Raw genomic sequence first — 22,885 nt, 5'->3', positions numbered from 1 at the left:
GGTGGGGGTAGGGACAAAATTCTTTTAGTGCGGCATCATTTCAGAACGAATATTGTTATAGCATCGTCGGCATCCGGACATTTGCGCTTGGTACCGATTTTATTTATTGATTTCTGATTGGTAAGCGGCTGGCACTGACATGAGCAGTAACTGGCTAAGTAAAGCACTGCAATATCATATTTTAAAACAACATGTTAATCAAATTATATATTGACTGCGTATTTGCTAGGTTACTGGTTACTGGTTTTCATGTTCTGCAGTCAAACGATATGCATATTTTATTTCATTTGCAAATGATGTGTCGCGACATGTTTTCGGACAGTCGTTTTCGGATACGCTGGTTTGTCGATTTTAATTTAATTTCGAAGTTCTTAATATCATTTGTTTAGAATGACAAATACACCTGCGGTGTTACGGATGGTTTGGTTTATAATATTTCGCATTGTACTCACCAGAAATCGCACCTAGAAAGACTATTAAAAAAAGAACAATAAGCTAGGGCTCGGGGGGTTGGGCCCTTTCTTCCCTTTATCCTACAGCTTAATTTTCCGGATTTCAAATTTGGGACAATTGACACCCCTGGTACATGCATGAAGCTCAGTTTTCCCTAACCCGTCTCACATGATCTGTTCTTCATCTTCTATAGCCAACTCCACTGGGATGCATCTAATGCCAACACCCTGGCTGTGCCGAAGTCTGACCTTGACCTTCATACGAAGGTGGAGGCATGTCTGGAACTCTTGGACTTCCACAAGAACTACAAGAAACCTTCAGGGGTCGTCGTGGATAAGAGTCACGTAAGCTGTACTCAAATAACAGGCCTATTTGATGGAAAGTCTGGCCCCTGCAATGAGTTTTCTACTCTGTGTTGTTGTTTTTTTTAGCATTTTGGTAATGGGGCCAAGGCCCTTTGCATCGAGAAAAATCAAATGGCAATATGAATGATGTGCTGAAATTTTTTATTTGACAAGAATTGAGCTAAGTGGCATCCCAGCTTAGCAGCTTACAAAAAAAAAATTCAAATATGTGCGGACAGAGTATTGCTGCTTTTAATAACCAGACATGCACAAGTTGTCTGAACATTTTGAAAATAATTTACTAGGTCTAAGAAACGTTTGGGCGCTTTAAGACACAATGTCTGATAAGAGATGTAAAGATGCCACGTTTAAGAAGCATGCAATGATTGCAAACTAACAGACAAAGGTTTTGACAGAGATGTAAAGATGTCTCGTTTAAGAAGCATGCAATGATTGCAATCTAACAGACAAAGGTTTTGACAGTCTCTTGGTAGTTTTTGCAATGTGTGCTTTAAAGGAACCTTTTCACAGATTTTGGCATGTATTGAAGTTTGTCATTAAATGCTTTATATTGATAAATGTAAACATTGGATCTAAAATGCACCAGTAAAAAAAAAGGAGAATAAAATTAAAGAAACAAAAAAAGTAACCCACAATTGGCTCAAACCACTGATCCCTGGTGTAAAAGTCTTCCGCTTAGTCCACTCCACCATCCACAATGAACATTTGCGAATCTGAAACATTTTTTTTAAATTTTGTCAATTTACCAAAGCGTGAAAAGGCCTCTTTAAGTTTAAACCTATTTAATTTAGCTTCACTTCATTGAAAGCCTAAGGCTTATTGAAACGCTCTCAAGTGTGTTTCCTGGGTAAAACTTATGCTTGATATCTGGTGGGATCTTAAGAATTCTCTGACAGTGGGAATTGAACCCTTGATCTCCCATTGCTAAGCAAATACCATGCCCACTACTCCGAGGTGACTTATTTTTTATTTACAAAATAAAACTTGGTCGGATTTGACAGAAATAAATAATGCATTACCAATATTTACCATTTTTATTGCGTTTAGATACATACATTTGTATACTGCCACTCAATATTGAAATATTATTTACATCACTTAATTGTTGTTTTTTTTTAGATCTCCCTGTCCCCAAGCAAACTTTACCGTGAATTGAAGGAGTTTGAGAAATTGAAGCAGACGCTTGGGAAGGGGAATTCTGGAGTTGGTGACATTGTAGTTCTCAAGGACATAAAAACTGGCCAAAAACATGCTCAGAAAACGGTAAAAACATTGCGTTGATACATTTCTAAAAAAACTTCAGCAGAAATAATGATTTACCTGCAACAGATAATGAGTGTTCATTTGTCAAAGCCTCTTCATTTGGGAATGGCTGTGCTTCAAATTGTAAGAAATTGTCAACTTAAATGATAGAAATTGTAAAGCAAGGGAGTGGGGATTGTGGAAAATAATGGCTCAGGGGCTTTATTTGAGGTGTGGAAACAGGTCAGGTTTCAACAGTCATGGAAGGTGGAAATAATTGAAATTGGTGCAAAATTGTTTAGAGATTATATATTGATATGTTGTGAAGCCATTTGTATATTGTTCAATTCCAACAATTTTAATAGATGCACACAGACCTAAATTTCTACTTTCAAATTCAATAGTCAGCGATTACCAATAATATTTTTTTAAATTATTCTAATGAGCGAACCCTTGTTTCAATGTGGTGGATATGAAAAGTTGTTTTTAGCTCGGCTGTTTTCGGGGAAAATCCAAGGTATTGTCATAGCCAGCTCGCCTTCCGCTTTGCTAAAACCTTAACATAGGCTCTAAAATCAAAGCACCTTGATGAGTTCTACATGCCACACCCATTTTTGGGTCACTAGGTCAAAGGTCATGGTCACTTCTGACAAGCTTTCACTTATTCAAAACTGCGCCCACAACCGAGCATTTGCACCCGCTATGCGGTGCTCTTGTTTTCACTTCTTATCAGGGATGGATATAAACGGTTGCCCGTTAGCCTGGGGCGAGTAATTTTTACGCCAGGCGATTGAATTTCAAAAGCCAGTAGTCAATCCGGGCGAATAGCTTTTTTGAAAAAGCCGTTCTGAACAATCGATACATTGCGTGGTATTCATCAATACCTTTACCCCTCTGGCGTGAAATGGTCTCAGCCAATTAAGTTGCGCCTTTCAAAACATCGAATATACATAAAGTATACAGTGTTTGACTTTGTAAACTTTCAGTTCAAAATGTGTGAGGGTGTCGTACGTAGGCAGAGCAGCTTTGACTGGGAGATTTGTCCGCATTCAGACAGGCATTTCTCGCGTATGTGTCTATTTCAGTTAGGATTGTTGGAAATTAGGCCTTGGTTGACGAACGATCATGAGAGCGGTATGAAATGCAAATATTGCATTGAACAAGGCATGCAAAATTCTTTTGTAACGGGTTACTCCTCATTGAAAATCAATAGCATAAAGAAGCACGAACAATCTGATGGGCACAATCGTGCCGCGGCTACTGAGTTAGCAAAGAGCAAGCCAAATTACCATTCTCAAGCTGCAAAAACTCTCAAAAGTGTGCGTTTGAGGTCTATGATCACCTCTTAAGCTTTAACTAAATTGTCCGGTCATGAGTAAGTGAAAACAATGTACAAAATGTGAAAATTATGTCATTTTATTACCTAGATGTCTGACCTCACATTGTATGTTCATTAAACAACAAAAATGTATATAAAGCATTAGGAATTTCTGGGCTTGTAGGTTTTTTGCTGGGCAACCTAATTTCAGGAGTTTGTTGCCTGTCTGAGCAACCAGCCATGTAAATTTAGTTTCCATCCCTGCTTATACTGCTGATACTTCATTTTTGGAAGTTCTAGGACACAAATTGGAAGTAAATGACTCCCAAACTTCCAGGAATGCAATCCAGGGGTGGTATTCCAGAAGCATCTTAAGTTAAATTTTATTTTTATCCTTAAATTGGGAATTTTTCTTAAGTGTTTCATTTCATACTGCAATAGTAAGGCATCGAAAATTACATAAAAATAACATCATTATGTCAATGTTATTTGAGGAATACTAAGAAAACATGCATGTCTGTATTGAGTAAAGAAATACAAAACATTGTAATTTTTAACTTAAGTGAAAATATTTAAGAAATGACTTAAGATGTTTCTGGAATACCACCCCAGGGCCCATAATCACCAACCCATTCTTAGGCTTCCTAGATTTAACCCTTTCCCACTCAGAAGCTAAGTGAAATGGCTATGTGCATTTTCAGCATAAAACCAGAACAGCTTGCGAGTAACTCGCAGTCTGTTCAGGTTTTATGATGTTTGCTGCTCATCAGTATCTTAGGGTTGGAAATGAAGCCTTTAAAGCTTGAATTTAGTAAGAAAGTTCTTAAATTAAATTGAACTTTCTAAGGGACAACAAATGGGTAAAAATACCTACCTAAGTGGGAAAGGTAATAAAGAATAGTCTTTGACTTTGTAAGAATACCTCGGAGTTAGCAGATATGCAGGCTAAAGTGGTGCTTATATCATAAAAATATTGTTCTAAACAAAGAATGATATAAATGTTGGTGTTAACTGCCTTGCTAGACTTGACATTCAAGTATTTTTAGTAAATACAGTTTAATGAATGCAATATATTTTTATGCCCCCGGTAGGGTGGCATATAGCAGTTGAACTGTCCGTCAGTATGTCAGTCTGTCTGTCCGTCTCAAAAAAAAACTTTAACGTTAGCCATAACTTTTTCACTATTGAGAGCTGAACATTTTTATTGGTGAAAAGTCAAGGTCATCCTTCAAGGTCAAATGTCAAATATATGGCGTCTGTCCGTCCGAAAACTTTAACATTGGCCATAACTTTTTCAATATTGAAGATAGCAACTTGATATTTGGCATGCATGTGTATCTCATGAAACTGCACATTTTGAGTGGTGGAAGTTCAAGTTGAAGGTCATCCTTCAAGGTCAAAGGTAAAAAAAAATAAAAAATCAAAGCGGCGTTATCATGAAGCTGCACATTTTGAGTGGTGGAAGTTCAGGTCAAGGTCATCCTTCAAGGTCAAAGGTAAAAAAAATAAAATTAAAGCGGCGTTCTCATGAAGCTGCACATTTTAAGAGGTGGAAGTTCAAGGTCAAGGTCATCCTTCAAGGTCAAAGGTAAAAAAAAATAAAAAAAATATTTAAAAGCAGCGCACTAGGGGGCATTGTGTTTCTGACAAAATCATCTCTTGTTTGAGACTTGAGTTTAAGAATGTTAGTAAATATTACAAGAAAGTTGCCATGGTTACAGATAATGATCTCTACTTTTCGTGGTGATGAGGTGCGATGCTGGATGGACCTGAACGACACTGGCCACGTTCCTCACATGTACATGTTTAGAATTGTTGACAACAAGGTGGAGATACACATGGAAATACTCCAATCTGGTAGATGTATTAGCCTATTTCTTGGAAAACTGGGCTTTAATCTTTTCAACGTTTGAACATCTCATCCTCTTCATAAACATATTCCTGCTATCTTCAATTATACAATTTTGCTTTGCTTAACAGTTATTAACAATCCTGATTGAAAGTTCTATATGCCACAACTGTTTGCATAGGCAAATCTTGGACGACACTCCGCCTTTATTGAATTTTTTGTTTAAAGGAAGTTTTAATTAATCGAAAATCCAGTGTAGGCAGAAAATGTTGTCCCTGGTTAGTCTGTGCAGACTGAAAAGACTAACTTGGGATGACACTTAACCCTTTGCATGCTGGGTAATTTGTCTTCTGCTAAAATGTCGTCTGCTGAATTTCTAAAATAAGCATTTTCTTCATTTTTTTACTATCAGAATAGCAAACAGTTTGGATCCAGATGAGACGCCACGTTCTGTGGCGTCTCATCTGGATCCAAACTGTTTGCAAAGGCCTTTAAAATTCAGCTCCAGCGCTTTAAGGGTTAAAACACATGCATTTAGCCAAGTGTTTTCAGAATGGGTCTTTAATATTTATCACATGAGGATGTTTTATGTTTATTGCGCAGTAAAAAATGTACCTGGATTCTAAAAGGGGATTCCACAGTTTAAACTTGTATGCTCCTGGCATACAGCAGTTGCACTGTCCGTCCATCTGTCTGCCTGTCCAGCGTTCCGATTTCCGGAGGATTTTTATGCAACACTTGAGATATTGAGCTGATTTTTTGGTATGTGAGTTTACCTACAGATCTAGTGTGAGTTTAGTTCCAATCCATTGATTTTTGGCGTAGTTATGGGCCTTGTTTTCTCTAAAATAGCTTCTGTAGGGATTCAAAAGGCAGTATGGGGCATTGTGTTTACTGTGGAAATAATGTACCATTTAGTTTGTTTGGTTATTATTTGTTAGAGAAATATTTAAAATCGACAAAAAAAATGTTATCAGTTTGATCAACTAACAGAAATGCACACCACTGTATATACATTTAATTTTCATGAGTTATTAACAGGTCATTTTTTGACTGAAAAATGTTTCATAAAGTGCTTTCCAAACCATACAATATCAGCAATAAAATATTTAAGCAATTTAACAACAAATCACATGGCAAGCATTGGGTAATCGCCCCTTCAACCAATTCCAGCTCATAAGACAGTGAAAATGGCTGTATGGAACCAGCATAAAACCAGAACAACCTGCAATTTACTTGCCGGCTACTCAGGTGCTCTGCTGTTTGCTTCTAATCAACATCTATGGGTTTGAAATGAAGCTTTTAAAAATCTAATCATGCAAGAAAGTGTATTTGAGACTTAAAGGGTTAATAAATGCTGCCATTTTTAGCTAAGACGTTCAGCAGCATCATAAATGAGCACATGGCAAGGCTTCGAGTGCCCGAGTTCAGACATCTGGTAAAACCCTTCTCACTCTATGTGTTGGATGGGGCTATAGAGGCAATCAGCAGCATGCATGGGAGAGGATGGACACATAACGATATGCACAGTAAGTTAAATGTTGATGTTTGTTGAAGTTTGTTGAAGTTTGTTAAGTTTCTAGGTGCACAACAAAGGCTGGACACATAATGATATGCAAAGTAAGTTAAATGTTGATGTTAGTTGAAGTTTGTTAAGTTTCTAGTTACCTACTTTGAATACAAAATAAAGCTTTCCAATGACTTTTACTTTAAGGATTATATGATTTCACAATAGTAAATTGGCGACCATTTTCGTTCTGATTATCTATTCGTTTTCTTGGCTTGAAATCTTTTTTTTCTCCATTTCGGCATAACAAAAAAACAGGTACGAGTCTTACATGGTTGTGAGCTATACATGGCAACGTAATGTATATATTTTGCAAAAAGGACAGGTATATACTGGAGTTACTATGAGTGTCTGTCCATCTTTCCTTCTGTGGCAGTATTTTGAGAGATTATAGGCATGTTTCAAATTTGAATTACAAAAGCTTGTTAATTCGCATTTTTCTGAATCTTTATTTGCCTTGGCACGGTGCTTAATTTATATATTAAAGACCTCCAAAAAAAAAATTGTGATATGTTTCTCCATGGACACAAATTGATTTAACAAAGTGTTCCTTTTCAAAGTAATCTTAAATATGTGTGCATTGATTATTTTAATATGAAGTTGTCCATTTGCAATATGTGTAATCATACATTAAAGATCGCAAAAGTTGTGTACCCCATTTTCACATTTTTTTCATATTATTTTTAACAGAAATAAGACCATTTTGCATTTTGGGTATTTTGCAGCTACAGTGTCAACCTCTGGTCTTTGTTTGTTGAAAGATAATGAATGGGCCCTGTTCTAAGAAACCTGGGAAAATGCAAGTTTGTTAAGTGTCATCCCAGAATAGCCTGTGCAGTGGGCAGAGGCTAATCGGGAAGGTCACCTTCCACATTTATCACATGCCATACCCTGTTTCCCATGTAATATAACCATTACCAATATTTTATCTTACACATGTGTAATATACTTTTTAAGCGGTTTCATTGGCTTAGTTTTCGTTTGACTGACCAATCGCATTTTGTTATTTTGCTGAAATGACGTCACAACGTCAAATGACGTCACGAAATGTAAACAACATTTGGGATTTATCATTATGTTTGCATTAATATTTATATAATTTGCTCATTTAAAAGCATGTGATAAAAAAGATCTGACACTCGTTGTCATATCATACCATATTTTATAAAACTTGTCCAAGAAATTTGTTAGTAAGCTCGCCAAAGGCTTGCTTACTTACAAAATTCTTGAACTCGTTTAATAAAATATGGTATGATATGACAACTCATGCCAAATCCTACAGAGGTGTCAAAGTTCAGGATTATGCCTGAATTCAGGATTTAGGCCCTGGAGTACCACTTTTTATATTGATATAAATCAGAGGATTTTTTCTGGTTATTTTTAAATTCTTGTCACAAAATGTGATTTTAAACACCAATTATTATACTTTGAAGTATTGTCTACAAAGTTGACATAACTAAATGAATTATCAACCCACTTTTGGCCCTTGTCCCCCTAATGCTAGGCTTATTTTCAGGATTCTAGATTTTGGGGAATTGTCACCCATGTATATATACAGAATTTTTCATTTGAAAGAAGTCTCTTTGCAATGAAAATCCACTTAAGCTGCAAAGTTTCATCCCAGATTAGCCTTTGCGGACTGCAAAGGTTTTTCTGGGATGACACTTTTCTCACATGCATTAAGCCCAGTTTTCACATAGTGAGACTAATATAGTCAAAATAATTACATGTTTTAGGTGGAAACATGATGTTGGATAGTAAGCTGAAAGTAAAGGTCATTGATTTCGGACTGGCACGCAGTATAAGGGACATGGACAGTATTCTACAGGTTCGCAACTTTCAGCAGGATATCGGAAACGTGCTTCGAATTTTCAGCGGGTTGTATACGTCCCAAGAGTACACGAGTGTTTGGGACATGCAGAATAGTTATGAAGAAATTGAACATGTGAGTTTTGTTCATTTTGGGTGGATTGTTTCTAAACAAAAAAAAAAGAAATTTGTAAGCCCAGTGAGTTAAATTGGTTCTATAGAGACACTTGAAATTTGGTGCCTTTGTCAAAAAGGAAATTCTTAGAATTCTGATTTTGGTGAAAAAAAAGAGAAATTTGAGTCTTTTATTTTCCGATTTTTTTGTTAAACTTTGGATTGGTTAACCCACTCATAAACAAAAATTAATATCCCACCAATGATAATAAATTACAGTACTGGAATGATCTATAGAACGCTTCCCAATTACAGTAAAATCCAGAACCTCTTGTAGCAAGGATTTTGTAAAGATGTTTGTTCTCCAGTTATTGAGGTTTCCATATCATAATTTCCTTACCAGTGTTGTTTTTTTTTATGCCCCGGATCAAAAGATCAGGGGTATATTGTTTTTGGCATGTCTGTCATTGTATGTGTGTGTGTGTCCCAAAACTTCAACCTTCTTCATAACTTTTGCAATATTGAACGTAGCAACTTGATATTTGGCATGCATGTGTATCTCATGGAGCTGTACATTTTGAGTGGTGAAAGGTCAAGATCAAAGGTCAAAAAAATAAATTAAAATCTTTAACTAAAACTTTAACCTTCTTCATAACTTTTGCAATATTGAACATAGCAACTTGATATTTGGCATGCATGTGTATCTCATGGAGCTGCACATTTTGAGTGGTCAAAGGTCAAGATCAAAGGTCAAAAAAATAAATTAAAATCTTTAACTAAAACTTTAACCTTCTTCATAACTTTTGCAATATTGAACATAGCAACTGGATATTTGGCATGCATGTGTATCTCATGGAGCTGCACATTTTGAGCGGTGAAAGGTCAAGGTCATCCTTCAAGATCAAAGGTAAAAAAAAGCAAAGCGGCGCATTAGGGGGCATTGTGTTTCTGACAAACACATCTCTAGTTTTCCACTATTTTGGGTCCGGGTCCCTTTGAATCAGAAAAATACCAGCGTTTTGACTTAAATTGGGAAATTCGTGTTGGTGGTGTTTGGGTAAAAAATGCTTCAAATTGAGAATAAAAATGATTTCAGTATTATTTTTACTAAGGTTGAACTCCAATAGCTGGATGGGAGATGAAAAAAATGTTGAAACCTAAAATATATATATATATATTTTTTGGAAACTTATAATTGGGAATTTTCACTTCCCATTTGGGAAAAATATATACTTTTTTCCATCGCAAACGGGGCCGAATACCGGACCCGATTTAACACAAAAAAGAACACTGCTTACCATTATCCTAAGTTGGAAAGAATAAGTAAAATGTCAAAAACTATCAGAAAAACTATAATTCATGAACATTTACATCTGAGTCTCATTCCGGGAATACTGGGCTTATTGCATGTGTGTAAAGTGGTGTACCTGATTGCGTTAGAAGTCTGTGCAGGCTAATCAGGGCTGCACAGGCTAATCATCTCTGATTAGCCTGTGCAGACTGCACAGGTGAATTTTTGAAGACAATTTATGCACACGCATTTAGCTTGATTTTCCTAGAACATGGTCCATATGTTCAACGTTAATTATACATTGTTGAAACAAGATATATGTAAGAACCTAGTTATATATGTTAATGTGTATACCAATATATAAGAAAATAAATTAAATAAAAATTCAGAGTAGATCAGTTGCTATTTTCAATTTAAGTAAATTTATTGACATGAGTCGGGAAAACATCCCTGTGATCAGCACGTATCAGAAGATGCAAACAATTTCAGACAGCCGTGCGAAGTGTTTATTAAAAATTTTATTGAAATATTAACAAGTTCACTGGGTTTATTAGATGTGTTTGAGTAATCAATGCTCAAGTTCAAGGTACATGTAAACTGGGCGTAATGCATATGCGTTAAGTGTCATCCCAGATTAGCCTGTGCAATATGCACTTGCTAATCAGGGATTACACTTTCCGTTGTTAATGAATTTTTTGTTTGAATAAAGTCTCTTCTTAATGTAAATCCAAGGACGACACTTTATGAACATGCACCTGACTCTGTTTTTCCCAGAACTAAACTAATATAATACTATCTTTCCCTTATTTGTAGACAGAAGGTTACATGGGCCTAAGTCATACTGATCGAATCGAGTTGTTTAACCTGATTGATGCAGCTCTAAAGATCACCCATCCCAGTGAGGTCGGGGGGTACAGGACAATGGTCAAAGAAAGCCTTGGAAACGGTAAAATAAATTTCATTACACCCAGTGAAATGAAGAAGTAAGGCGAGAGCCCGTAGTTACCAACCCATTTTTAGTCTTAAGATTAAAGAAGTCTAAGATTCAATAACAATACTTCACAGCTTGCATATATTCAGGCTTATAATGTTAGGAAGTACAGGACGATGGTCAAAGAAAGCCTTGAAAATGGTCAGATAAATTTCATTACACCCAGCCAAACAAAGCGGGATAGGCACGGGCCAAGTTTCACAAAATTCCTTTTTGAAATTTTCCAGAAATTCCTTAAACTAATAAAATTTATTACAACCATGGCTATGTTATTTTAAGGTATTTTTACATTTATATGTTTTTTAACAAGTAAATATTGCTTCAGTGATAAATAATTTAACCTTGTGTAAGCAGAAAACATCAAATAGATCTTAAATATTCCCTTTAAAACAACTTATTTTTGCTAAAAGAGACTTCCTTTACAGGGTAGTTACAATACAAGCATGAAGAGTCCACCCTTATTGGCCTGTAACGACTGCACCAGCTTATCTGGAATGACACTATATAGGGATAATACACTTTTTCGAGGGCATGATCATCTGAAGGTGCTTGAAAAATCCGTTCCTGCCCGAGTGCGCAGCACGAGGGCAGGAACGGATTTTGAGAGCGCCCGCAGATGATCATGTCTGAGAAAATGTGTATTTTTGCTATTATTGCATAAACAAATCACACATACCAAAATAAATTAAAATAACATTGAAAACAATGTTTTGTTAATTGGACATCGACAAAATAATTTGATTATTTCAATACAGTACTGTTGAAGGTTGTGTTTTACATATGCCTCACTCGGTCATCATCCGAAATGACGAGGCTTTACCTTCGGATAGGCAGTTTACGATTTAAAAGGTGTTCAAACAGTGGAGTAATGCAAAGTTGAAATGCAGCCGCGCAAATTAAGAAATGAGAATTATTTTTGAATTTACAGCAGAATCGTTGAAGGTACATAATCACTTAAATTTACAGCATAGTCTTTTGAAAGTGTTGAGTAAATAACCTTAAATTCATTGACGTTGCTAATACAATAAAGCTGTTGTCAAGAGAGTGCAGATGGTATAAGTTGAAAAGTGGATTGAAATAGGCGGCATTGCCATTATCCCTGCATGCATGAGGAAACTGGTGCTTATTCAGTTCCCCATTTATGCTTGGAAAGTCGTCGAAGGCTGGAGAAGGGAAGTTACTGCGTGTGGACCAGATTATGGATATAAAAAACACATAACAGGGCTTGAACGGCACGTGAATCGCCTTGTTAATGCACGATTTCTTCCGTTCAAGCCCTCATTTTGCCAAGTTTCTGCACCCCACCAGAGGGCATTATAGATAGAGTTTATGCAATAATACCCATTTACATTAAGCCCGGTTTTTAAAAAGTGAGGCTCATTTATGTTTTGCCTGATTTCATTGACAGCCTTTTACTTATCAAACACTTTCATTTATTTTGAATTGGTCATATCAAAGTCTTCTTAACAATAGAAATGAAAGATTCAGTAGAGGAAGCATTGTTTTCATTTTTCAACAAAGTTTATATTAATATTTTTAAGCCCAGTCTGATTCTGGCCTAACGGCTGATCAGCTGAGGAAGAAGGCAGCAGCCCTGCTGTTTCCAGAGACCTTCCAGACAGTTCACAAGTACCAGGTAATGAAGTCCATTGTGCCGTTCCTGCTCTGCCATTCGCCAAATTTACAAATGGCTAAAAATTAGAAAATTTGGCTCAAGAAATTCCCATTTTGCTTTAACGTTGTCTTCTTAAAATCTCGTAAAACTGATAAATTGTGACGAATTTCAGTGTTCTACCATAAATTTGGCTAAAGAAAATTTTTAGCCAGGGGGAGCCCTGATTGAGATAGCCTTTGTAGAACAGTATTATTCTGTTCCAATGTACATTTACCTATTGAAATCTGTTGCGTTATTACAGATAGGTTTGAAACAATGAAAATTTACTCCATATTGAGGAGATATTCAAACTGGTCCCATACCAGCTGTGGCCATTAATTAAGCCCTTTCCCCCATAAGAGACAAAGTGAAAAATGGCTTTTGCAACCAGCATAAAACCAGAACAGCCTGTGAGTAACTTTTAGTCTGTTCATGTTTCATGCTGTTTGCTGCTCATCAGTAACTAATGGTTGGAAATGCAGCCTTTCAAACTTGAATCTAGTAAGAAAGGTCTCGAATTAAATGTAACTTTCTAAGGGACTGCATGCGTCAAAATATCTATATAAGTGGTAAGGGTTAATTTTATTAAAAAATGTTTTCATTTGAAAGAAGTCTCTCTTTTTTTAAACAGGCTGACGAATATAAATGATTTTACAGTAATAGTTTTTTATTTACCCAGGATGAAGATGAAGCTGATGTTGCTGACGGTATAACAGCCGCGGGTGCTGCAGATAGTTTTGACTGTGATGGAGCCTTGGACATCAGCGATGAGCAGATAGAGGAGCTACGAAACAAGTTTGGCATCGCTGTGGTGAAGTAAGAGTCCTGAGATCTGCATAGCTAAGCATAATAGAGTGATGTTGTAAGTTATTATTCAATGACTGATGTTTTGTTATGTATTTTTAACGTCTTCAAAATTGTTTGAGATTATATTTAATTTAAGTGGAAAATGTGAATGATTTATTGCAGAAGTTGGCATGTTTGCACGTTTTAAGCATTTTCCATGTAGTTATTTTTGTTATTTTAATTGAATTTTTATGTGGTGGTTAAATTAAACTTTGTTCTACTCAAGGCTGTACAAAAAGAACTATTGTATTTTAGTTATTAACATAATGTTCAGCGGTTTTATAGTATTTATAATGTATATCAAACATTTAGATCTGAACTACATGTAACTGTTAATAGGATTTAATGTAGCATATTTTTATAACAGTATTTTTACATATTTATACAGGGAGCTAGTCAAAACGACCCCTTGTCAAAAATAGTCAAAACGGCCCCACTTTGGTCAAAACGGCCCCAAAGACAGTTTTTAAGTTGGTCAAAACGGCCCCATTGTGTAACAAAGAACTTTGTTAAATATTGTATTTTAATTTTTTTTACAGTTTTGACTGTAAACCTTTATACATGATGATTTTAAAATGATCATACAAGTGTGATTCTTGTATGCTTAACATAAATAACAAATGTATCTTATATAAAATTCTTAATAGAAATTGTGTCTGTTTATGTTGATTTTGTTTCCTTAGAAACCCATATGAAGTTATATTTTGAATTGATTGTTTTTAGTTGTGATGCATTGCTTTTTCATGCAAGAGTACCTGCATATTTTCTGATTTAACAATCACTTTTTTAAATCCTTAATTATTATGATTTTTGTTATTTAAGTAGGTAGGATGTGCAAATGTTGCACACAAATAAATTCTGCTATTTGTGTCAGATCGATTACATACTGTATGCATTTTCAAAAAGGAGAGAGATTAAAGTTGCAAAATAAATAATCTAACTTGAATAAAGGAACACAAAAGAAAGAATTTGAAATTTGAAATTAATTTTTCTATTGCACTCTGTCTCTAGCTTGGTTAAAACATTTTGAAAACATTCTGATAGATGGAATATGCCAACAGCCGCATTTTTGTGCTTTATATTGTTCACATAGAAATCCATTTTCTCAGTGTCAGTATATTTGTTGAGTGTATTGTTATATCTTTTAGCATCAGTGTAGTTGTATACATATGAATCTGAAATTTGGCACATCGTCATAAAAAATCACGCTACTTTTGGTGTAATTTACCAAATGGTATGTCAATGATTTTAATGATAGTGTAAATATTGCATTTTGTGCTTGATGTCATTTGCATTTATTATATATTATCCGAGCCATGCTCTGGGGACAACAGGCCTTAACCCTTTGCATGCTGGGAAATTTGTCTTCTGCTAAAATGTCGTCTGCTGAATTTCTAAAATTAGCATATTCTTCGATTTTTTTTCAAAGAATACTATCAGAATAGCAAACAGTTTGGATCCTGATGAGACGCCACGTTCCCGCTCCTGCGGGAATATTTTTAAAGAAAGTCTGTTCATATCGTCATTTTAAATTCATTCTGTTTGCATTTAATAATATAAATAACACATAATAATATTTCTAGAGTAAACACGCCATTTACTTTGTCAGTTCTCTATGGAAATGGAAAATACCCCTAAATACTCCTAACTACCCTTTATGGCTGAAAAAAGGAGTAAAATACGCTTTAACAATAATATCAGGGGGTGAAATACCTTTAGACTAAATCCTTATCTGGAGCTCTGTCCTGATTAGCTTGTGTGGACTGCAGAAACTACTGATAAACTGGGATAACACTTTGTGCTTATGCATTAAATCCTTTTTTCCAGGATTAGGCTTATTGTAACCATGACATTTTGTGCTCAAAGTCATTTGCATATGATATTTTATATTAAAACATATACATGTACTAATGTTTTAATTTCAAAGGAAATAGTGCCTTAACTCAAAGTTGATTTCAAGTTCGGATTAACTTTTTCTGCTCAAATTTAGTTAAACATTTGTTGTTATAATTGGTTTAACACTGAGACTCTCTTTTTAATTTATACAAATGTATGTATATGGAAAAATGGAAAAAAGATAACTAAGACCTATTTGCAGGTTGTGTTCAAAATTGGTTACCAAAATACAGAGGAAGAATGTGAACAGATCATGTTCATAGTTTAATTGATATTTGCAATAAGGCGATAGTGAAAGGTGTTGTGGTGAAAGATAATTCGTATTAAAACGATTTTTACGGATGCAGTGTTCAGAATTTGTTGCTAATACATTTTTTATGTAGAAGAACAATGGTTTACAGGGATAGAAACTAACTTTTTTCAGCACTCTCAACCATCTTTTGTATTTTGGTTGCCTAACCAAACAGTCGATAGCCCGGAACCATTTTGATTGTAAACCTCATGTGTATCAAATACTTTATATTTTAAAAAAAAGATCAAGAAAATTTCTGACATGTAACACTCTAGGTTCATTTTGTCCAATTCAAGAATTTAATAATTTAATTGGCTTAAAAAAATGAATGTTTATCAAATTTATTATTGTTTTAGTGCCACAGATTTTTATTCACTGATTAAATGCAAGAAATTGTTTCATTAGCTAGTTTCCTGGCCAGACTACTTATGAAATTTGGTTGCCCGGTCAAACATCTTTTAGCTCTGGGCTAGTTGCAACAACTAATTACTATCCCTGTTTCCTGGCCAGACTACCTACAGTAGGTTGCCCAGTCAAATACCTTTTAGCTCTGGGCTAACTTGCAACCCCTAATTTCTATCCCTGGTTCCGATTTTGTGTTCAGAATTAGATACCCATTTGTTCTATGGAGATAGTATGTGAGTTGTCTGCAGACTTTATTTTACAATTATTAAAAAATGTGAATTGTCTTCCAATTTTCTTAAAAAAGAAGTTGAATTGACGTTGTCACATAAATTTTGAAGTAAGTGACAGCTTTGTAATTTAACCTATAAAATAATGTTGATTTCAATTTTAATAACTGTATATACTAATATTGTGTATATCATTCATTATGTCATTACTTTTTAGTCATGGTTTACATTCATTTATATTGTGTGTGTTTTATTTCATGCACTGGTCATTTTGGCATGAAACTATTAGTTGATTACTGCTTGACCACCTTTATGCTTTCATCCGTTTATACTTTTACCTTTTATTCAGTTTTGCTTTTTTGTGGACTTAATGCACATTGTTACTTTACCTTTTACATTGTGTTCTTATTTGTATATTTTAGATATATTTGTATTATTGGTCCGTTTTGTTTTGGCGTTGTTTTCTGAAAATTTGTGTGTTGTGTGATGTGTTTTAATTATATTTTTTTAAATCAATTTTCATCCTTACATATGATATAAATGTTTATATAAATGTGATTTTAAGATTTTATGCTGGAGTTTAGTCAAAAGAAAACTTTCATCTTCTGGAATTGGTTGTTTTTATTTCAGTATTACACATTATTAAAGGAAATTATCTAGTCATGTAGTTGGAATATTAATTAATTTCTTTGACTTTCTTGTATGAATTTCACCTGTTAAATTTTCTGGTCTTTTCTGGTCTTTTGTCTGATTTTTTTTTACTAATCAGAGTTGAGAAATGTATTTGCAAGTTAGCTTTATACATGAAAGTACCATTAATTTACAAACTGAGAACACAAAAGTAAAAATATATTTGAGAAAATGTGCATCTACAAAAGTATGGTAGCAAGGAACATATTTGCTTTCAAAAGTATTGTGTTTATGTTTCCAAGTTTCTGAACTTTTTCAAAACTTATACCTAAGCTCAATGGAACACATTAAGACTTGTTTGTTAAAATGTTTGGAAAATTTATGAAAAATTTAATAATCGAGATCAGCATTTATTATGAAACAATTTTGAACTGTTATTAAACTATTTTCTTTATTCATAATAATTATTAAGTCTATTGTTTAGATGTCTATTAAAATAAGAAGTCCGAATATCAACTATGAACAGGGTATGTTATTTGATTTTACTCCTGCAAACAATGTTTAGGGGTATATACTGGAATCCCCCTGTCGGTAAGTTGGTATGTTCGTCCGTTGGTTGATACATTTGTGTAGGTGATCTGTCATGCTGCACATGCATACTTTTTGTGGCATACTGGTCTCTTAGTTTTCTGCCTATCAGGATGAAACTTTTTAGATAAAATTATGGAATGGGTTTTCACAATAATGAGCAGATAATCACTGTTATCATCACTCTGAGTATAATGATACTAGCAGATAATCACTGTTATCATCACTCTGAGTATAATGATACGAGCAGATAATCACTGTTATCATCACTCTGAGTATAATGATACTAGCAGATAATCACTGTTATCATCACTCTGAGTGTAATGATACGAGCAGATAATCACTGTTATCATCACTCTGAATATAATGATACGAGCAGATAATCACTGTTATCAGTGTACTTGAGTTAATGCCCCTGGTTTGTTTGTTTTTGTTAACCAGGTTTTCCGAAGGAAAAAACTGGTTATTAGATTGGCGAATGCTGGCGGGCGGGTGGAACAAGCTTGTCCGGGCCATAACTATGTCGTTCATTGTCAGATTTTAAAATCATTTGGCACATTTGTTCACCATCATTGGACGGTGTGTCGCGCGAAATAATTACGTCGATATCTCCAAGGTCAAGGTCACACTTTGAGTTCAAAGGTCAAAAATGGCCATAAATGAGCTTGTCCTGGCCATAACTATGTCGTTCATTGTGAGATTTTAAAATCATTTGGCACATTTGTTCACCATCATGGGACGGTGTGTCGCACGAAAGAATCACGTCAATATCTCCAATGTCAAGGTCGCCACGACTAAAAATAGATTTTTTTTTAAAACAAACTTACAAAGGGGGTTAATTTTGTTTGTTCATTTCAAAAGTTCAGTTTGAGTTTTCTCCCTTTATCAGATTTTTTTTTCACAATGAAAACCTGGTTTTGTGACAATTTTGTCCCTTGTTTTGTTGTATTTTATTTTGCAAGTTTTGATATTGCTCAACATTGTGGTTGCAATGTAGTTCAGAAGTTGAAATTTCAAAACTACTAAATGTGATTGCATCAAATGCAACTTGTAATGTATAAATTGTTGGTTAACTATGCTATGTTAAGATTGGCCTTTTAAGGATCTTAAGCTCAAGTTACGACTGAATTTTGTACCTTATGAATAATGATAGTAAGAAAATGGAACCTTTTAATTAAAAGGCCCTTTTCACGTTTTGGTAAATTGACAAAATTGGAAAAACGTGTTTCAGATTCGCAAATTTTTGTTTATGTTATGATATTTGTGAGGAAACAGTAATACTGAACATTTACCATACTCTAAAATAGTCATTATATGCATCTTTTGACGATTAAAAACCCCGAAAATTATAAAGTGTTCCAACGCGAAACAAATTAATAATTTGGAGAGTTCTGTTGTTGTCGCTATATTTTGTGAAACTACGAGGATTGGTAATATGAAGTATACAATACACCTGTCATTGTATTCGGAAGGATGGCCGAGTGGTCTAAGTGGGAGACTTTACTCCAGGGGTCAATGGTCCGAGCCCTGCTGTGGGTTACCTTTTTTTAAATTTTATTCTTGATTTTTAATTTTTAACAGGAGCTTTTTATATATGTAAACATTTATCAATATAAAGCATTTAATGACAAACTTCAAAGCATGCCAAAATCTGTGAAAAGGCCCCTTTAAAAATGTTTGTGCAATTAATTGAGTTACTTTCTGGGAAAACAGTGCTTAATGCGTGTGGTTAAAGTGTTATCAAAGATGAGCCTGTCCAGTCTGCACAGGCTGATCACGGACGACACTCTCCTTTTTTATGGTATTTTTTTGTTTAAAGAAACTCTTTTTAGTGAAAACTCACTGTAAGCAAAAAGTGTTGTCCCTGATTATCTTGTGCAGACTGCACACGCTAATCTGGGACGACACATGACGCACCAGCATTTAGCCCAGTTGTCCCAGAACGTTACTCAAATAATCATAGATTTTTATGCAATTAATTTATGTTTCGTCAAAAAAAATGAGGCATATCAGAAATTTGTCTCAAGATGTTTTGTAAGAAGGGCCCATGGTTAACAAAGATGATAGCAGTTAATTGAATGTTACCATGACAAATATCTTAATCAATTTACAAAATTTGTCTCAGATTCAGATTGCTTGCAGCACATGTTTAATATTGTTATGTACCATTTTGATTGGTTCAAGTGACTCTTAAAGATGTCTTTGGAATACATGACTTTACTGGCATCTTTGTTGTTCTCTTTTGCGACAATTTGCTGTCAAAAATATGTTATGGTATTCTGTTTTGTTTTTACCTAAATGCATGCTACTGATAATATGTTAAGTACCTTTATCCAGAGAGCAATTGCCTATTTCCTATACCTCACTTGTGAATGCTTATTTATCTTTATTATGGTTCCTTTAATTTTGTATGCTCAAATTTGTCTCACAAGAAAGTTGTCCAGAAGTACGGTAGCTTAGAATGTTGAACATCCATATGAACATCTTCTTATGATTTTCAGCTGTTTTCTTAAATGCTATATTCTTTTACTAATTAATTACATACAAAATCACTGTTTTTATTCGCAAGTATTTGAAGATGTCTTTGATTGTAGCAAACTTTTTTTTCAAAATATCTGTTGCTATTAATTTAAAGGACTTGTTCACATTTGTTGATATTTTTAAGTCCATAATTTGTCGTTTTTATTTAACACTTAAACGCTGAATTAGTTTATCAGTTTCATCGGATGATAACCGCCTTAACACAGCGGTTTTAAATTATTTGTCGTATTTTGATTTCTCGTATTTCTTTGTGAATTTGATAATAATCTGAACAGTCTATACTTATTTCTTATGTTGGCCTCATTGCCAAAATTGTTTCATTATCGATGCTGCCAAATATTATGTATGCATAACAATGCATTTATCTGTCTATTTTTCTTAAGTGTTCAAATTCTTTACTTGACGTATGTATATGCCTATACCTGATAAACTAGTTTTTTGAATAAAAATATAGAACGATCTACAATTATTGAAATGTTTACTATCATTCACTTTCATTTCCACAAACATGTAACGTCGACCTGAAAGAACTTTATGATTTCCTGAAATCCCGAAAATTGCCCACCTCATTTTCGAAACTCAAAAAACATGGTACCAGTATCGTGAACATTGGTCATGTCACGAAAAGTCTCAAATCTCAGCTATAACAATATGCAAATATTCCTTCTCAAACTCAATGTCGAGTCAGACTGAAAACTCAGAAATAACTTGTGTGAACACCAAATAGAGCATTACGATTAAAACTAACTTCAAAAATTGAGAAGAAAAACTTATAAGTTGAGTCGATTTTACTTATTATGTAAGTATGTTTGTTGTACTAGGGTTCGATTGGTCATTGTCGGCTCGGGTACTACTAACATGTACCCCGGGTACTCTTAAGTATACTAATATGTACCCCGGGTACGGTAAATATACTTAAACGTACCCGGCGATATTAGACTGTACCCGAGTTGTATTCCCGCCCAAAATCCGATGTCGTAAAACATGCTTCTGATTACTGTAAAACGATATTGTTTATCTTAAACAAACTTCTCTTTTTTTAAAGACTGCATCAACATGATTTTTGAGTATCGATGATATAGAGGCGATTTGACAGAAAATAGACATTAACGTGAACGAAATTAATTTAAAAAAAATAGCCGACAGCGACCGATTTAGCGTTCAAATTCCCGGGTACGTTTAAGTATATTTACTGATACTTACTCTTTTATATAAATCTTAGTCGTGACGTAACACCGAACGACGTCAGCGTAGGGGAATTTTGTACACCATAAACGTACCTCTTCCGATTGGGAAATTACGTAAGTTTTGAATATACTAAAAATAAGTCCATCACCAATCATGGTTGCAATTTACGGAAGTTGTGAATAAATAAATTGATAAATCAGTCGATCACCAATCATTGGTGCACACCTGTTTGATCTAACGTGATGTCTCATCATGTATGCAGAGATGTTTCAAGTTATCCGTTCGTGGTAACGCGCACATGTCTTTCCTAAATTGTTGATATTTTTGTGGCGAAGACACTATTTAACACGGGCGTAGCAATGGCAGCGATATAACTGACTTTTAGGCCATGCATAATATAAATATTGAAAATGAATATCACCCCATTAGCAGTGATGCATGATACGCACTTGAAACTTGGAAGGCGAGACCGTTTGATGTGATACCGATCACAAATGTTCGTGTTTCAAGCCTTGGGCGCGTAAAACAATGAAATTAGCTTGGTTAAAATGTTCACCATAGGTATGAACCGCATTTTAATGTCACAAGTCACTTTTTCATTGTTTTGATCATCAAGATTTCAAGTATATATCTGTCGTTTTTTTGTTGTATTCACCTCATTGGAATTCTACCAAGAAAAATAATGTAAAAAAATGAGCGGTTGCATAACCGATGAATTTATACATAGTTTTTGTGATCATGTATTTCTGGTATTTAATGCGTGTGCGCAATGGGATATCTTATTTAGAATGGTTAAAATGTGTGATACTTATTACAAATAATTCAAACAAGTAACTATGCAATAAATTTAATATGGTGGATTATCGTTTCGTGGCTATATTTCTTTCATCTTTTCTGGGTGCGATTGTTACGCCATTACCTCTGGAAAAGAAGAGATATTTTCCTGAACAAGTTTCGGTAGGTATTTCAATCACATACATGTGTAAATATGTCATCGCTTTTATCAAAGAAGGATTGCCGAAGAAACTCGTTTTCCCTACACCACAAATTTCTTGTTTGGATGAAATCTATTTTCTATATATTAGAATATAACATAAATTAGGTGTACTAATTTGACAATTGGTAGAGGAACTGTTTTCTACTTTTAACAAATATTTAGTTGTTAAATAATAGCAGACCATATCAATTAACACAACAAATTTTTAAAAGGGTTAGGCAAAATAATTTTCGAACGATACCTGCAGTGATCAAATTAGAAGGTATAAACACTAATTTATGTAGCACATTTGTTGTCCTAAATTATTTTATTGCAGACTTCGTTTTTACTTTATTGAATATATTGATTGTAATTGATTTTGCGATTTCCGAAACCATAGAACATTAATTACTTCCATAACTGATTGCAATTTATGACAAACTTAATCGTACCGCCCCTTACAAATGCCTTCTCCGGGCACCGCCTTAATTAAATGAGCATCCCTCTATGAAAACCGTGCTTAATGCGTGTGCTTTAATTGTTGTCCTAGATTAGCTAGATTAACCTGTCCGCACGGGCTAATCAGGGGCGACACACTCCGCCAAAAACTGGATTTTCGTCGAGACTTCTATAATACGAAAAA

The 22,885-nt window shown here is 34.5% G+C and overlaps 2 protein-coding genes across 4 annotated transcripts in view; one reads left to right on the top strand and one right to left on the bottom strand.

The window, feature by feature from the left end:
• Positions 1–20,538, top strand: part of LOC127851086 (uncharacterized) — a 34,979-nt gene extending 14,441 nt beyond the window's left edge. For all 3 annotated transcript variants that reach the window (XM_052384579.1, XM_052384581.1, XM_052384580.1), the window contains 9 exons: positions 647–797; positions 1,938–2,081; positions 5,100–5,235; positions 6,598–6,756; positions 8,531–8,739; positions 10,822–10,954; positions 12,541–12,635; positions 13,333–13,515; positions 17,515–20,538. In XM_052384579.1, the coding sequence (XP_052240539.1) occupies positions 647–797; positions 1,938–2,081; positions 5,100–5,235; positions 6,598–6,756; positions 8,531–8,739; positions 10,822–10,954; positions 12,541–12,635; positions 13,333–13,473 (1,168 nt within the window). In that variant the 3' untranslated portion in view covers positions 13,474–13,515; positions 17,515–20,538. The remainder of the gene's footprint in view (positions 1–646; positions 798–1,937; positions 2,082–5,099; positions 5,236–6,597; positions 6,757–8,530; positions 8,740–10,821; positions 10,955–12,540; positions 12,636–13,332; positions 13,516–17,514) is intronic.
• The window catches only part of LOC127849905 (thioredoxin domain-containing protein-like), a 322,209-nt gene that overhangs the window by 216,575 nt on the left and 82,749 nt on the right, over positions 1–22,885 (bottom strand). The gene's annotated exons all lie outside the window — the stretch shown is intronic.

Source organism: Dreissena polymorpha, chromosome 11, assembly GCF_020536995.1.
Source record: "Dreissena polymorpha isolate Duluth1 chromosome 11, UMN_Dpol_1.0, whole genome shotgun sequence".
NCBI classification, from domain to species: domain Eukaryota; kingdom Metazoa; phylum Mollusca; class Bivalvia; order Myida; family Dreissenidae; genus Dreissena; species Dreissena polymorpha.
Note: the sequence above shows the minus strand (reverse complement) of the source record. Positions and strands in the feature narration are given on the sequence as shown.